Here is a 16,938-nt window from a genome sequence, read left to right on the forward strand (position 1 = left end):
CCTCAATATGACCAGGCACCTTATTGTCTGCCTGCACTACACCTTCTCTATAACTACCAGTTTATTCTGCACTGATATTATATTAACATGCACTGTATCAATGCACTATTGTAATAAATTGATCTGCATGAACCGTATACAAGGCAAGATTTTCCACTGTACCTTGGTACACGTGACAATAATTAAAAAACTAAATGCTGGCCTTATCGATGAAGTCCAGGCTTGAGAGTTATTTTGGAGACACCAGCAAGAGAAAAAAGGTTAATGCCTCCAACAGCTGCAAAATTGAATTAGATGCCAGTGAGTGACGGGGCTGGTTATTTATGGTACTGGGGCTGATGGGATCTTCATGTGTATTAGTATCAGCCAATTTGTTAGATTAATAACAATCAATAATGCATTGCGGATGCTGACTTGTGGAAATTCCTGTGATAAAAATGTTTACTTAACTTTGCGTTTTATTTCGACATTAGATTTCACTCTCACTTCCACTGTGTTTTTTTCGTTTCCCAGAGGAACCACTGCCTCAGCACAATGCTGATTTGGAGTGCAAGTGTCAATGCTATTTACCTTTGAGATCTACACAGCCAGAACCACTGCTGTGTACTTTCAATGCTTTCATACACACTAGCCCGACCAAGCCTACCTCTATTCCAAAACATTGAGATTCTGATCAACAACTTTCTGAAATTATTCACAAGATCTGTAACAGGAGTTGTGCTTATGCAGTACTTTTCACAACCTTAGTCTATTTCAAAATACTTCAGTCAGTGAGGTACTGGGGTAACATGGGCAGCAGATCAACTATTTTGTGCAAAGCAAGTCCCCACAGATAGGAATGTGTTAATTATCTGTTAAAATAGATGTTACTCTATTTTAAAATGATGACCACTGGAGCACAAGCATTTGCCAAATCACTAGGGGAAACTCCCCTGCTCTTCTTTGCAATCATCTTCTACACAGATACGAGGAGGTCTGGGGCTGTGCCTCGTCTGAAGGATGACACTTCTGACAGAGCAGAATTCTCTCAGCTCCTCAGCAACATTCTCTTAACACCCCTCTCCCTACTATCCGACAGGTCAGCAATACCTCTGGGCTTCCCTAAAACCAGTCCATTCTCTACGAAGTAGTGACACACACTGCCACAGTGTGACCCTCCTTCAGTTCTGCCCTTCCTACGGTATGATATTCCTTCAGTATTTCCCCTCCCAGCATGATCCTCCCTTAGTATTTCCTCTCCCAGCGTGATCCTCCCTCAGTATTGCCCCTCCCAGTGACCCTCAGTGTGACCTCCCTCAATACTGTCCTTTGCACAGAGTGGACTCCCTCAGTACTGTTCTTCCCAGTGTGACCTCCCTCAGCACAGCCTCTCCCACAGTGCAATGCTCTTTCAGCACAGCCCCTCACGGTACGTTGCTCCCTCTGTACCACCCCCCCCCCCCCAACACAAAGTAACACTTTAGTGCAGGGTCTGGTGCTGCTGGTCGAAGAGATCTCATGGTGTCAGTGTAATGTTACTCCCTGGAAGGCCTGACCAGAACTTGGTAAGGAACCATAATCCACAACCTGCTGACTCAGATAAGAGGTGCTACTAAGAAATGAAGGTAAAATGATATGACAGGTATCTGCTGCCAACTCAGCCACCTCATTTAGAAATTCCTCCAAAAAAATATCGACGGAAATGTGTGAACACTTCTAAGTATGAACACTTCAGAAATGTATCAACAAATAAGATGCTGAAAAATGCTTCACAGAGAATCTTTAGACTTTACCTCAATCAGGCATTCCAAGAACTTTAAATCCAAGGCCTGCAATTTCTCTTATCTTAAGGAGGTGCTTGACTTTCCATGCTGACAGCTGTAAAATACCTAGGAATATCAGAAGAGAATGCCATTCTGTCCCACTAGTCTGTCCCTCAACTCAATTGCATCCTGGTCTATCTAAACACCTATTTAAGCTGAAGAGTCTCGGCCTGAAACATAGACTGTACTCTTTTCCATAGATGTTGCCTGGCCTGCTAAGTTCCTCCAACATTTTGTGTGTGTTGCTCAATTCCATTTGTTCACTTTGGTTCTGAAATTCTCAACACCCTTATACTGCAGTAATTATAAGGTTTCTGTAAAAAAATAGCTGCTGTTCAGGTGAGTTACTGTGGCATCAGCAATTCAATCTGTTCCGTCTCAACATGTTTCTGCACATCCATTATATATTTATGATTCCTTTAAATTAGTTCACAACATCCCATTTGTTCATCTCAACAACTTGCATCTGTGTAATAGCTAAATACAACATAATATACCATTTCAAGATGATTCACAAGGGTGCTAGTGGTCTTGATAGGGCCCTGATATTCAGACAGGTGATCAAGGATGCTGTCCAAGGGAGCTAGAGAATAGAAAAAAATAGGGAGGGCATTCCAGAGCTTACGACATTAACAGCTGAAAATACAGTCAGCATGGAGCAATTAAAAAACAGATATGTATAAGGGGCCAGAATCAGAGAATCTCTAAGACTCTGAATGAATGCAAAGCAGAGGAGATTGCAGAGAAAAGAAGGGTACAGGCTACAAAGAGATTTGAAAATAATTTAAAATATTTACACAGAAGTATTGGTGCAAGTTGAGACAGTGATGTTTTGGGTAAGTAGTAGTTATAATGCTGGATAAGATTATAAACTTGGGCAGAAAATGCTCGGCAGCTTCCCAGAACTGCCCACTCCTACTATTAGGTGCTGGCTCGCAAATGTAACCAAGCAATGAATCTTCTGTCAATTTGCGGTCAAGGAGCTTGTTCTTCAGAAACATTTGCAGAGGGAGGTAGCAACTCCCAGAACAGAATAATAGTATTGAAAACAGAACTGTCATCAATAAACAATAGTCTGATAGAGGTGTCTTTATTGTCCAGATGCACTGAAGATAAGTGTAGGGCCAATGATATTGTCTTCGATGTATATTGCCGAAACAGCTCTGCAGTCATTCTTGTAAATCTTCTCAGGTGTTGAATTCAGATGAGTCAATGTTTCCCGTATCTTTCAGGATCATAGTTGGGTTTATTATCACTCGCATGCGTTGTGAAATTTGTATTTTGTGGAGACAGTATAGTCAAGACATAAAAATCACTACAGGTTACAAAAAATAGTGTAAAAGATGAAACATGAGGGACTGTTCAGGGGCAAACAGACTGTTCAAAAATCTGATGGCAGAGAGAAAGAAGTTGTTTTGGAATCAGTGAGTGTGGGTCTTCAAGCTCCTATACCTCCTCCCTGATGGTGGTAATGAGAAGATGACAGGTCCCAGACGGTGAAGGTGTTCTTGAGACACTGCCTCTTGAAGATATCCTCAATGGGGGCAGGGTTTGCCTGTGATGGAGCCGGCTGAGTCAACAACCTTCTGCAGCCTCTTGCCTTCATGGCCGTTATTCTACATAAACTTGGATAATTGAATGGGAAAAAAATGGATAAAGTTTGTTAAGGAGTTAACTGATGTCTCCTAGTTTGCTTTCCTCTGTATCAGTGGAATGGACCCAGGTCTTGTGAGTGTCGGAACAGGTTGCACTGCATCCACCTTGGAAGTATCTACTGTCATTGGTGGAGAGAACGCTCAGAGAGATGGATGGGGAGGCAATTAAACTTTGCCCTCAATGGTGGGAGCTGGAATTTGCAAGAACATGGAGGTATCCTATCACACTCCAGACTTGTGGGTTGCAAATGGTAGAAAGGTCTGAGACTGTCAAGAAGTGAGTCGCTCCATCAGCATTCAATAAACTTCTGATCTGCTCCTGTAGCCGCAGTATTTGTGTGGCTGGTTCAATTTTAATCTCTGGACAATGATTATTGGTTTATTATTGTTACTTTGTACCGAGGTACAGTGAAAAAGATGTCTTGCATACTGTTCTCATGGATCAATTCATTTCAATGGTGCACTGAGGTAGTACAAAGGAAAACAGTAACACAGTGCAGGATAATGTGTTACAGTTACAGAGCAAGTGCAGTGCTGGCAGATATAAAGTGCAAGGCTATAAAGAAGTAGTTTGCAAGGTCAAAAGTCTATCTAATTATATATGCTGAACTGCTGCACTGGACTAAAGGAGACTCGACAAAAGGGGTTCCTGGTCTGCTGACCTTCCAGTATCCCCATGAAAATGAGGAGCAGCATCTCCTCCAGCTTGTCCTTAAGCTGCATCATTCACCTCGACACCATTTCCCTACTGTTCCCTATATTCTTCAATTCCCTTGTTGTTTGTTTGTCAATGTTTACCTTGAATACATTCAGTGACTACTGTCAGTCTAGTCTCGGGTATTGAATTCCAAAGAGTTACATTCTCTGAGAGAAGAAATTCCTTCTCAACTGCACCTGATATCTGCCACCCCTGGAACGTCGCTAGTAATAGATATCCGAGTGGGAGAATCTACTCTCAGTATTTCATCTTGTCAATCCACCCCACCAGAATCTTAAAACATCACTCTCATTCATCTAAACTCCAGGGTGTAGGCTAACTGCTCAACCTTCATTCTAGGATCAATCATACAAATCTTCACTGCCTCCAATGAAAGCACACAGACACTAAAATCATACACAATATTCCAGGTTCCATCTCACCAGTGTCCTGAGAAACTTTCATTCAAACTTTCCTGCTTTTATACCGTATATAAAAAAAACAAACTTCCAAGGCAACTTCTTTGCAGGAACAAGGTCAGTGGACAGAAACCATTACAGAGATGTATTCCATAGCAAATGTGTGCAGCTGACCTTTCTCCTCACTCTTAAAATCAGACTATAACCTGCCATAAATTCTAAGTAGCGATATTTCAGAGACAGACAGCGGGCTGTCCAACCACTTGTTCAGTAGTTTTTTTCTTTAACCAAAGAAAATAAATATCAAGAGAAGATTGTGTAAGTAAGAGACATGTAAGGAAGAGAGAAATAAAGTACAATTTCAGAAAAAGGAGATCAGGAATGAGAGGCGAGAGATAGAGAGCAAAACTATACAAGATCCTAGTTGTGCTTGGCACACCATGAGCAACAATCAAGTGATGGCATGGCAAGGAGATGAAGAAAATATGACAATACTTGAATCGTGAATATTGAGAGTGCGATCACCACTAATAATACAACTGCTTTCAAAACAAATGACAATCTGTCTTCCACCTTCCTGGTCAATGCATGGATATAACAGAGCTAGAGACTGATAGCAGCAGTGAATCATAATCAGCACAGAGCCAGCCACCTGAGGAGGAGAGACCCAATCAGAGCTGTTCTGGACCAGGTTCATTCACTGTGGAGGAAGTGAGTTTCCAGCTCCCACTACATGATAGCCAAGGCAGGACCTCAGATTAACTTCCAGCCAAAGTAAGGTTAAACTCACAAAATGTATAAGCAAAACCTGTGAAGCACCAGAAAAAACCAGAAGTGCTGGAGATTTCTGTTGATAAAAGTGCCCCAATCTCTCAACCATTTCCCAAAACATGAGATCTTCAAAGTTATAAAGATGGTCATTAGTCCACTTGTGGAGGAAACAAAACAAAAGGACTACAAAGGTGAGGATCTTCTTTCATAAATTCAGAAGAACCTTAATTATTCTAATAACACTTCTACTAACACTACCAGGACACAAGGCATCAGTACTCCACCACGAACAGAGCATTCGTGATATTTCACTAATCATTAAACTCAACTCAGGGTGAAGAGAACCAGAAAGTGTTGCATGCTTGAGGTTCAATGGTGAGCCAAAAATCATTTCAGAGAAATTGGATAAGTACATGAGGAAGAAGGGAACAGAAACACACTGTGAAGACTGAGCAACATACACAAAATGCTGCAGGAGTTCATGTTAGACAGCATCAATAAAGGAAAATGAACAACCGACGTTTCAGTTCGAGACCTTCCATCATTTTATGTCCTGTTGTTTCCAAATTGATCAACTATCCAGTGACCACACATCAGTCAATTACACTCCGAAAGAATGTGCATACTTACACCCTGAACAACAATGTGAATCTCAGGAGAAACAGGCAAATCCATTGCGTTGTCTCTAGCGTAGTTACCAGCACGTAACTGAAGATGTCTCTTTTTAACCCTTTTCCTTTTCACGCAAGTTCAGCGAATGTCTTTGGGACAGCATAACCTAGAAAAAGAGATTCAAGAGAAACAAAATCCATCAGCTCCTCCGTGTCACAATCATGTGTTAATACTTACGATTATTGTTTATGTTGGCATTAATATTGAAGGCAGACTCTAATGTGTCATGCTGTAATTACACTTTCTGACTAATCTTGTAGGTGCCTTGGATTTTCAGCTCCAACTCCTCTGTCTGCAGCACACACCAAAGCTTTTCGTCCAAGGTGCTCCATTGCTCTGCTGCCCAAATTTCTGTAATTTACCTCAAATGGAAAGTCAGCTGGATACTCAGCCCCTAGACATTCTATTAGGTCTTGTTTGATCTCCTCAGTTTACACATTACCAAGACCATTCAATTGCCTTTGCACCAGATCCTTTGATAACTTTAGCTACCAAAGATATGGATTTCAGTTCTTAAAATTTTAACTTGACTCACAGCCCTTCATGACACAATATGCCAATAAGTTCAAGGTGCACTGACTCTGGATTTCAACCACCAGGAGGAATAGTATCTCATTGATCATTTGAGATATGGTACACAACAAGAAAAATGGGTTCAGTGCTGTACTGGTCTGCTTTCTTAGCAGACCAGTGACCCAGTGACTATGAATTCACATGCATGTGTTAAGTTTGAAAATTTAAAATGAGCTTTTAAAAAAAAAATGAATGTGCTGGAATTACTAAAGCAGTAAGATCTTAACTAGCTCACAAATCAGCTGTGTGCAGCCAGCATGAGCTTGCGCATAACTCTACTCCCATACGAACAGGAAACGACTCCTTGTTGCCCTCGGAACGCTGTCAAGAAGTTGGCAAGGAAGGGCAATAAATGCTGGACTCACCAGCAATGACCAAACCCTGAAAGTGAATTTAAAACTAATTATTGTTGCAAGCAGCAAGGTAATGCGGCGGTTAGTGTAACGCCTTTCAGTGATCAGAAGATTTGGGTTCAATTCCTGCTGGTTTACAAGGAGCTTGTATGTTTTCCCCTAGACTGTGTGGGTTTCAAAGACCTATAACCTATACATTCCAAAGATGTATAGTATAGATTAGGGTTAGTAAATTGGGTTTAGTAAGGTTGTGGGCATGTTACATTGGTGGCAGAAATCATGGAGACACTTGAGGGATGCACCCAGCACACCTTTAGACTGTGTTGGTCATAGGCGCAAACAACACATTTCATTATGTCTCGATGTACAAGTGACAAATAAGTAAAAGCTAAATAAAAGGCAATAAGTGGTACTCATTGTTAGATAGTGATCAGAGCAGAGACATTGTCAATGATGAACAGCAAGGAACAAAGTGGGTACAAGCTCAAACAGAGGATGAACACCAGAGTGGATCATTCAGACTGACCAGCTGAGGTCTCTGTTATAATTTCTGTTCTACTACTCAGTGATCGCTATGCAAGCATTTAATGAGGATATAGCACCTCATGACTCAACCAAATTCCACTAATGAGTTCTCTTGGATCAAGTTCCAAGTGCCCCCACTGCTAGCTAAACATTAGGCAAACAGTTCCCTGAGAGAAGCGCCAGCAATTGGAGATATCAGCCCATGCCCTGCTGCTTATTTCACAATACTCAACAATTCAGCTGCTGCAGTTCTTGTTAATAACCTCAGAAAGTTCAACCCAGCCAGGTCAAAGCAAATAAGCTTGAATTCCTGAACCCCTCTACATAGTCTAGTTGCTATGGAATACCTCAATTACTGAGCTCAATGCTGTGATATTTCAAGATAGAATGTTTAAAGTAATGACACAAAACTTTGAGAAGTGGGCAGTGGGTCTGTGTCTACAGCACAGAAATAGTGAGCTGAATGACTCATGTCCATGCTGACTACACTAACTCCACTAGCCTGCATTGGGTCCATATCCTTCCGTGCCTTGCCTATTCAAAAGTGCCTATCTGAATGTCTCTTAGATGGAGTGATTGTACTGATTCTACTTCCTCTGGCAACAAGCTCCCAGTACCAGCAACTCTCAAACCTTCTCCTCAATCCCTTTTAAAACTTCCTCCCTTCAAGTTAAATCAGTCTTGATAGTCCCAGCAGGGGAAAAACAATTCTGACTTTATACCGTATCTATGCCTTGTATAGTCATACTTTATTGATCCCGGGGGAAATTGGTTTTTGTTACGGTTGCACCATAAATAATTAAATAGAAATAAAATCATAAATAGTTAAATAGTAATATGTAAATTATGCCAGGAAATAAGTCCAGGACCAGCCTAATGGCTCAGGGTGTCTGACCCCCCAAGGGAGGAGTTGTAAAGTTTGATGGCCACAGGCAGGAATGACTTCCTATGACCCTCTGTGTTGCATCTTGGTGGAATGAGTCTCTGGCTGAATGTACTCCTGTGCCCAATCAGTACATTATATAGTGGATGGGAGACATTGTCCAAGATGGCATACAACTTGACAGCATCTCCTTTTCAGACACCACCGTCAGAGAGTGCAGTTCCATCCCCACAACATCACTGGCCTTCCGAATGAGTTTGTTGGTTCTGTTGGTGTCTGCTACCCTCAGCCTGCTGCCCCAGCACACAACAGCAAACATGATCGCACTGGCCACCAAAGACTTGCCATAGAGGGAGTACAAAGAAGGTTCACCAGATTGATTCCTGGGATGGCAGGACTTTCATATGAAGAAAGACTGGATGAACTGGGCTTGTACTCGTTGGAATTTAGAAGATTGAGGGGGAATCTGATTGAAACGTATAAGATCCTAAAGGGATTGGACAGGCTAGATGCAGGAAGATTGTTCCCGATGTTGGGGAAGTCCAGAACGAGGGGCCACAGTTTGAGGATAGAGGGGAAGTCTTTTAGGACCGAGATTAGGAAAAACTTCTTCACACAGAGAGTGGTGAATCTGTGGAATTCTCTGCCACAGGAAACAGTTGAGGCCAGTTCATTGGCTATATTTAAGAGGGAGTTAGATATGGCTCTTGTGGCTACGGGGGTCAGGGGGTATGGAGGGAAGGCTGGGGCGGGGTTCTGAGTTGGATGATCAGCCATGATCATAATAAATGGCGGAGCAGGCTCGAAGGGCCGAATGGCCTACTCCTGCACCTATTTTCTATGTTTCTATGACTTGTAGAACATCCTCAGCATCGTCCGGCAGATGTTAAAGGACCTCAGTCTCCTCAGGAAATAGAGATGGCTCTGACCCTTCTTGTAGACAGCCTCAGTGTTCTTTGACCAGTTCAGTTTATTGTCAATTCGTATCCCCGGGTATTTGTAATCCTCCACCATGTCCACACTGACCCCCTGGATGGAAACAGGGGTCACCGGTGCCTTAGCTCTCCTCAGGTTTACCACCAGCTCCTTCGTCTTTTTCACATTAAGCTGCAGATAATTCTGCTCACACCATGTGACAAAGTTTCCTACCATAGCCCTGTATTCAGCCTCATCTCCCTTGCTGATGCATCCAACTATGTCAGAGCCATCAGAAAGCTTCTGAAGATGACAAGACTCTGTGCAGTAGTTGAAGTCCGAGGTGTAAACGGTGAAGAGAAAGGGAGACAAGACAGTCCCCTGTGGAGCCCCAGTGCTGCTGATCACTCTGTCGGACACACAGTGTTGCAAGCACACGTACTGTGGTCTGCCAGTCAGGTAATCGAGAATCCATGACACCAGGAAAGACATCCACCTGCACTGGTATATAATTTTATATACCTCTTCCGCATCAGCAAGTAAATTTTGGATTCCATGTCCCTTAATCTACCAGAACAGTCTACCATGAGGGGCCTTGTCATATGCCTTACTGACAAAGTGTAAGCAACATCTATTTCCTTCCCATCAATCTGTTTAGTTGCATCCTCAAAAAAAACTCGTAATAGTGAGACAGATTTTCCATCACTGATCAGCCCTGCCTTTCCAAATGTATGGAAATCTGTCCCTTTGAATCTTCGCCAATAATTTCCCTATCACCTACACAAGACTCACTGGCCTGTAGTTACCTGGCTTGGCCCTGCTGTCCCTCTTATAGATAAGGAACAACATTAGCTATCTCTAATCTTCCATCATCTCACCTGGGGCTAACAAGGATGCAAGGAACTCTGTCATACCCGTTATTCTTCCCTTCCTTTCCACAGCAACCTGGCTTAAATTTCATCTAGCCCTGGGTACACTTCATGGCCCCATTTTGGCCTTATAATGTCAAAACAGGCCTTTCCACCCAACTCAGCCAAGGCAACCATGGTGCCCACCACGCTAGTCCCATGTGCTGCATTCAGCCCATATCCCTTGAAGCACCTCCTATCCATAAACTTATACAAATGCTTTCGAATGTTATTATTGTGCCTGCCTCAACCACTTCCTCTGGCAGTTTGTTCCATGCATACATCACACTCTGTGTGAAGTACTAGTGGCCCATTAAGTCCCTTAAATCCACCCCTCTTCTTAAAACCTATGCCTCCAGTTCCCTTTCCCTGGGAAAAAGCCTGCATGTGTTCACTCTATCAATGCACCTCAAGATCTCATACACTCTGTAAGGTCTCCCCTCATTCTCCTATGTTCCAAGGAATAAAGTCCTAGCCTGCCCCACATCTGCCTCATATTCACGCCATCCAGTCCTGATAGAATCCTTGTAATTTTCGCAACATACTTTCCAGTTTAATGACGTCTATCCTAAAACAGGGCAACCAAAACTCTACACAGCATTCCAAGTGCAGTCTCACCAATATTTTACAGAACCGCAACAGTGTTCCAACTGCTGTTCTCAGTACCCTGAATGATGAACAACATCTTCACTACTCTGCCTGTGACAACTGCTTGCAGCCCACTATACACAGTGGCCACAACTTTATCAGCTACAGGAGGTACCTGCACCTATGTTTGTGGTCTTCTGCTGCTGTAACCCATGTGCGTTCAGAGATGCTTTTCCGCACACCACTGTTGTAATATAATGTTATTTGAGTTAACGTCACTTCCTGCCAGCTTGAACCAGTAAAGTCTTTCTCCTCTGACATCTCTCATTAACAAGGCAGCTTCACCACATAACTGCCACTCACTGGATGTTTTTTTTTGTTTTTCACACCATTCTCTGTAAATGCTAGAGACTGAAGTGCTTGAAAATCCCAGGAGATTAGCAATTTTGAGATAGTCAAACCAGCCAGTCTGGCACCAAAAATCATTCCAAGGTCAGTCACTGAGATCACATTTATTCCCCATTCTGATGTTTGGTCTGAACAACAACTGAACCTCTTGGCCATGTCTGCGTGTTTTTTGCATTGAGTTGCTTCCACATGATTGGCTGATTAGACATTTGCATTAATGTGCAGGTTTATCTAATAAAGTGACAACTGAGTAAATAATTGGACTTGTCCAAGACATGGCAGACATCTGCTTCCACCAGGTCCTTTCAAGACTTTAACTTAACAACCAGCAGTATTCCCTTTCCCTGACTACCTTGAAACTTATAGAACTATGGTCACTGCTCCCACATCGACACTTCTACTAGGTGCCCACTTTCATTTCCTGAACTTTGAGTAGCACCTCTCAGCCAGACTAGAGGTGAGGAACCCAGAAAACAACACGTGCTAACCCCACTCTTGAAGCAGTGGGAGCAGGGTACCAGCCAGCAAGCTGTCCTGTGTCTTCATCCATCCCTAGGGGCTGTCAGAACAAGTACTAGCACTTCCAGGTGCGGTTGACATGAGCACAAAAGTTACAGATGTATGTAGGGGTATGTGCAAACACTTCACACAAGCACATGCCAAAGAACAACGTAGCAAGCACTACTCACAGTGTTGCGTGACAATCTTATACAAACACACCCATCCACAACAAACACAGACCCATGTCACGCTGCAGCACATAGATATGACATCTTGCAGAAGTGTATATGAGCATCGAATATGTTTTAGAGAAACAGGCTTGCATTTTTTTTGCACACACACACATACACATATGCACAAGTACACATGCTTGTGGTTTATATTTGGGCTAATGCATGATAAGAAGCATTACACATGCAAAAGTTAACACACATGAGCACTTCATGCACAATTAGAAGAAATTAATATTTTGAAAGTGAGAGGGTGAGAGGGACAGAGAGAGAGCGAGACAGAGAGAGTGAGAGAGAGCGAGAGAGAGAGAGAGAGAGAGAGAGTGAGAGAGACAGAGAGAGTGAGAGAGACAGAGAGAACGAGAGAGAACACAGCCCAAGCAAGCACAGATTCATGTCCCAGCACCTTTAGGAACTCTCAGTGCCGAGCTATTGGCACACACACTTGCCGTCCTGGCCCAGAAAAGACTCTGCTAGATCCACAATGGGACAGGGTGATCACAGGACTGCAGACTTCCTCCCATCCTCACCTACCCCCATCCCCCACCAGCACCTTTTACCTGCAATTTCTCTCCCTCTCGGTTACTGAGAGAAAGTCACACCCTCCAGTGTAACAGTTTACACAAGGCTCTGGCCTTCAGACATACTTCCCTGTATTCGGAATATACTTTGAGAAGAGGAGAGCAAGAGTCCACAGCAGTTCTCCGATGTCTGCAATTACTGGGATGGTGCAGGTTCCTAGCAGAGTTCGGACCTGCTTTCACCGGTCTCACATGAATGAGCAGAGCACACAGCCATGGCTTTTCATCGCTGTCAGCAAAGTTTTACACCAACTTCAGCCAGCAGAGGAAATTGCAACACTGCTGACTGTGACTGGCACATTCCCCTCCCCCTTCCCAACACAACCTTCCTTTGGTCCTGATTTTGCTGCCGGGGTTACAGCAGCAACGGGGGATGGGGAGGAAACAGAACAGTTGCTCAGAGGCAGAGCTCACCCACAAGAAACCAGGTTCATCCTACAGGGGAGTGCAGGGTGCTCTTGGTCACAGCATGTGATCTGCACACAAGCGATTATAAAACGTCCACACACACTCTCTTTTTCAACCATCTACACCCAGGCAATGCACGAGGGATGAGTTAGGAAACACAGGCACCCACCCCCCTGTAAAGTACGAACCAGTGGAAAAAAGAGAGCCCTCAGGGACCCACTCACGAACAAGACCTTGCTCACATCTGGACCAGGTTCAAAAAGGTACAGCCTGAAGGAAATGTAACTCTTATTAGGCCAACACTTCAACTGAGGTCAACTGCTTAAAGTGGAGAGTGACTTGCAACATGAAAATCTCTCCCTACTGTTTTGTCGCCACTAATTCTCTCCCAGCACTGACAGTGCAACCTATCGGGACTCAAGGAGACGGTCAAGGTTAATGTATTTCTATATCCTGGAGATATGGGGAAGTGCACACTTACCCCAGCCCTTCAGTGACCTCTTGAACGGCAGAAGCTCATAAGGAGCTTGGCACAGTGCTACTGTCCAAGTTGCAAGGTACACCAATACATCGATCACTGATCAATCCAATTTTAAAACTGTTTTAACAGCTGCGCACCCACAATTTATGCTCAAGATGAGGGCCATTAGTTTTTTTTTATCATCTGTGGCACGAGAATAGTGGCTTGACCAGGATTTATTGCAATTATTAATTGCTCCCCAGTATTAAGTAGCCAACTGGGTCATTGTGTAGGTGAGGTCTTTTCATTATAATAATCAGAGAGGAGGGTACAGGAGCCTGAAGACTCAATCAACATTTTAGTTGCAGCTTCCCCGCCCCCCGCCCCACCATCAGGTTTCTGAAAGGTCCATGAATCCATGAACACTTTTGCGCCATCCCTTTTTTTGCCCCATTTACTTCTATAATTTACTATTTTTAAATGTCTTTGCACTGCACTGCTGCCACCAGAACAACAAATCTCACACCATATGTCAATAATAATAAATCTGATTCTGATATACAAACTAGCAAACTTCGATAACTTAAGGGATTTCGATTCCTGTCACTGGAACAATAACAGCCCCGCTATTTCACTGTAATATTCTTGTTCCCTACTTAAGAATTGAAAATCTTCCAATAGCAAACAATTATTATTGCTCAAGATTCCTAGATTAGATCCAGAGTAACACTCTCTGCACAGTTCCATCAGATGGATGATGTCCGAGCAGTGCTGCCAGGACAATCAAGGACACGACCCACCCAGCTAACACACTTTTCGTCCCTCTTCCCTCCGGGAGAAGGCTCAGGAGCTTGAAGACTCGTACGGCCAGATTTGGGAACAGCTTCTTTCCAACTGTGATAAGACTGCTGAACGGATCCTGACCCAGATCTGGGCCATACCCTCCAACTATCTGGACCTGCCTCTTGGTTTTTTTGCACTACCTCACTTTCCATTTTTCTATTTTCTATTTATGCTTTATAATTTAAATTTTAATATTTACTAATTTTTACTATTTTTAATATTTAATATTTGTAATCCAGGGAGCGGGAAGCGCCGAATCAAATATCACTGTGATGATTGTACGTTCTAGTATCAATTGTTTGGCGACAATGAAGTGTAAAGTATGTATGTCATACAGTTCCAGGCAGGGACAACACAGGTTGGCTACAGAATAAAGACCTTACTGTAGCATCCAGTCACACACATCTGAGGCAGAGACATGACTGCTGTAAAGTAAAATTGCCTCCATACTCCACCACCCAACACTTGAGATTATGTATAACACAGATGAGATAACATTTCATTTGCTACAGAATCAGAAAATGCAAGTTCGAGTGTTCCTTTAGTACTTTTCCCCAGATACACCATCCCTTTCTCCAACAGCTCAATTTGTACTGACAGCACTGAGTTGAGAATACTTTTCTCTTCTTGTGGCAGAGAGAAGATAATATTCAGCAAATGGATCCAGATAATTCCCTCTGTCAAATTTTGGCCCACTCTCTTAACTTATCTCTGTCTCATCACAGCTTGTTAACTCACCAATTTTGGAATCATCACCAAATCAGTGGGGGAGGAGAAGATGGTGGCACGACATAGTGCACGCGACCACTCCAAAATGATATCGAATTTGTTAAGTCGGGGCCGTGCATGATCCTGATTTGATGGAGATAGACGTGAGAGGCACGGAGGAACATCTGGAGAAACTTCTGAAATGCCTGCTTCGCTGCCGCTGCTACTCTGCGATCAAGATTCTCGGGAGGGGAAGGCCCCAAATCCCCGGCTTTGCCTATTGCCGGGGTCGAAGCGCTCGGCAGAGATGGTGCTCGGTATCGGAGGGCTGGTTGGAGGCTCGAAGTTTTCCGTCGGACTCAAGAGTTGGCTGTGGTCGGGTGCTTCCGGGGTGCTGCATCGGCAAGTTTGCAGCGCTGGAGGTTCATGGCAGGGAGAGTTTCTCCCTTCTCCCGTCTGCATAAGATGATAGGACTCAGAGAATTTGAGACTTTTTTTTATATACAGTGCTCATGGTCTGTTCTTTATCAAATTACGGTATTGCTTTGCACTGTTGTAACTATGTTATAACTATGTGGTTTTTGTCAGTTTTTTCAGTCTTGGTTTGTCTATGATATCATACCAGAGGAACATTGTATCATTTCTTAATGCATGCATTACTAAATGACAATAAAGGAGGACTGTGTGTCCTCATAATCTAATCGAAATCAAAGTTCAACGTTCAAAGTAAATTCACTATTAAAGTACATACAGGTCACCATACACCACTCCAAGATTTATTTTCTTGCAGACATTCATAGTAAATACAAAGAAACATAATAGAATCAATGAAAGACTGCACATTAGACAAATAACCAATGTGCAAAACACAAAACGTGCAAATAAAACAAAACAAACAAACAAATAAATAAATAAGCATAAAAATATAGAGAACATGACAAGAGTTCTTGAAAGTGAATCCATAGGTTGTAGGAACAGTTCAGTGTTGGGGTGAGTGAAGTTATCCCCTCTGGTTCAAGAGCCTGATGGCTGAGGGGTAATAACAGTTTCTGAACCTGGTGGTGAACCCTGAGGCTCTTCTCCCTCCTTCCAGATGGCAGCAGCAAGAAGAGAACACGGCCTGAGTGGTGGGGATCCTTGATGATGGATGCTGTTTTCCTACAACAGTACTCCATGTAGATATGCTCAAGGTGGGGAGGGCTTTAACCATGACGGACTGGTCCATATCCACTATTTTTTGTAGGTTTTTCTGTTCAAGGGCAATGATGTTTCCATACCAGGCTGCAATGCAACTAGTCAATGTATTCTAAACCACAAATCTATAGAAGTTTGTCATTTTCTGAAATCTGATCATCAAGCTGACCTCCTTCTACCTGCATACAGGCAGAGGCTAAAGAGCAAGACTCCTGAGCTGAAAACAACAAAGTAGTAGTCATAGGAGGCAGAGGAGCAGCTACGGGATTGCTTCAAGTCAGTAGACTGGACCATTTTCAAGGATTCAGAGGATCTGACCAAATAAGCCACGGTTGTCACAGCCTTTATAAATACAGTCACGTATGAGTATGTCTCCACAAAGTCATTCAAAGCCTTCGCCATCCAGAAAGCCTGGATGAACCAAGAGATCCTCAATCTGCTGAAGTCCAGATCAATGGTACTCCGGTCTGACGACCAAGTTAATTACAAAAGGTTCATGTATGACCTGTGGAAAGCCATCTCACATGCGAAGTGGTAATTCCGGACTAAACTTGAATCACTGAAGGATGCTTGATAGCTGTGGCAGGGCTTAAATGCTATCACCTCCTACAAAGTCAAAACAAGTGACAAAAGTGACAAGGTTTCACTCCTAGATCAGCTCAATGCCTTTATTCTCACTTTGACTGTCAAAATCTGGTGGCACCTTCACGAACACCCACAGCCACTGATGATCTTGTGATTTCAGCCTCTGAGACTGACTTAAAGAGCAGCTTCAGGAAGGTGAATCTGCACTAGTCAGAATTGTACTGCAGAGAAAAAGGCCTTTCAGCCCAACTCATCCTTA

At 43.2% G+C, this 16,938-nt stretch overlaps 1 protein-coding gene across 3 annotated transcripts in view; it reads right to left on the reverse strand.

The window, feature by feature from the left end:
- The window catches only part of LOC140197168 (anion exchange protein 2-like), a 252,556-nt gene that overhangs the window by 134,216 nt on the left and 101,402 nt on the right, over positions 1 to 16,938 (reverse strand). For 2 of the 3 annotated variants that reach the window (XM_072257058.1, XM_072257069.1), the window contains one exon: positions 5,975 to 6,122. In XM_072257058.1, the coding sequence (XP_072113159.1) occupies positions 5,975 to 6,019 (45 nt within the window). In that variant the 5' untranslated portion in view covers positions 6,020 to 6,122. Of the gene's footprint in view, positions 1 to 5,974; positions 6,123 to 12,460; positions 12,729 to 16,938 lie in introns of those variants that run through there. The other variant, XM_072257080.1, reaches the window with a different exon arrangement.

The sequence above is a fragment of the Mobula birostris genome, chromosome 1, assembly GCF_030028105.1.
Source record: "Mobula birostris isolate sMobBir1 chromosome 1, sMobBir1.hap1, whole genome shotgun sequence".
Classification (NCBI taxonomy): Eukaryota; Metazoa; Chordata; class Chondrichthyes; order Myliobatiformes; family Myliobatidae; genus Mobula; species Mobula birostris.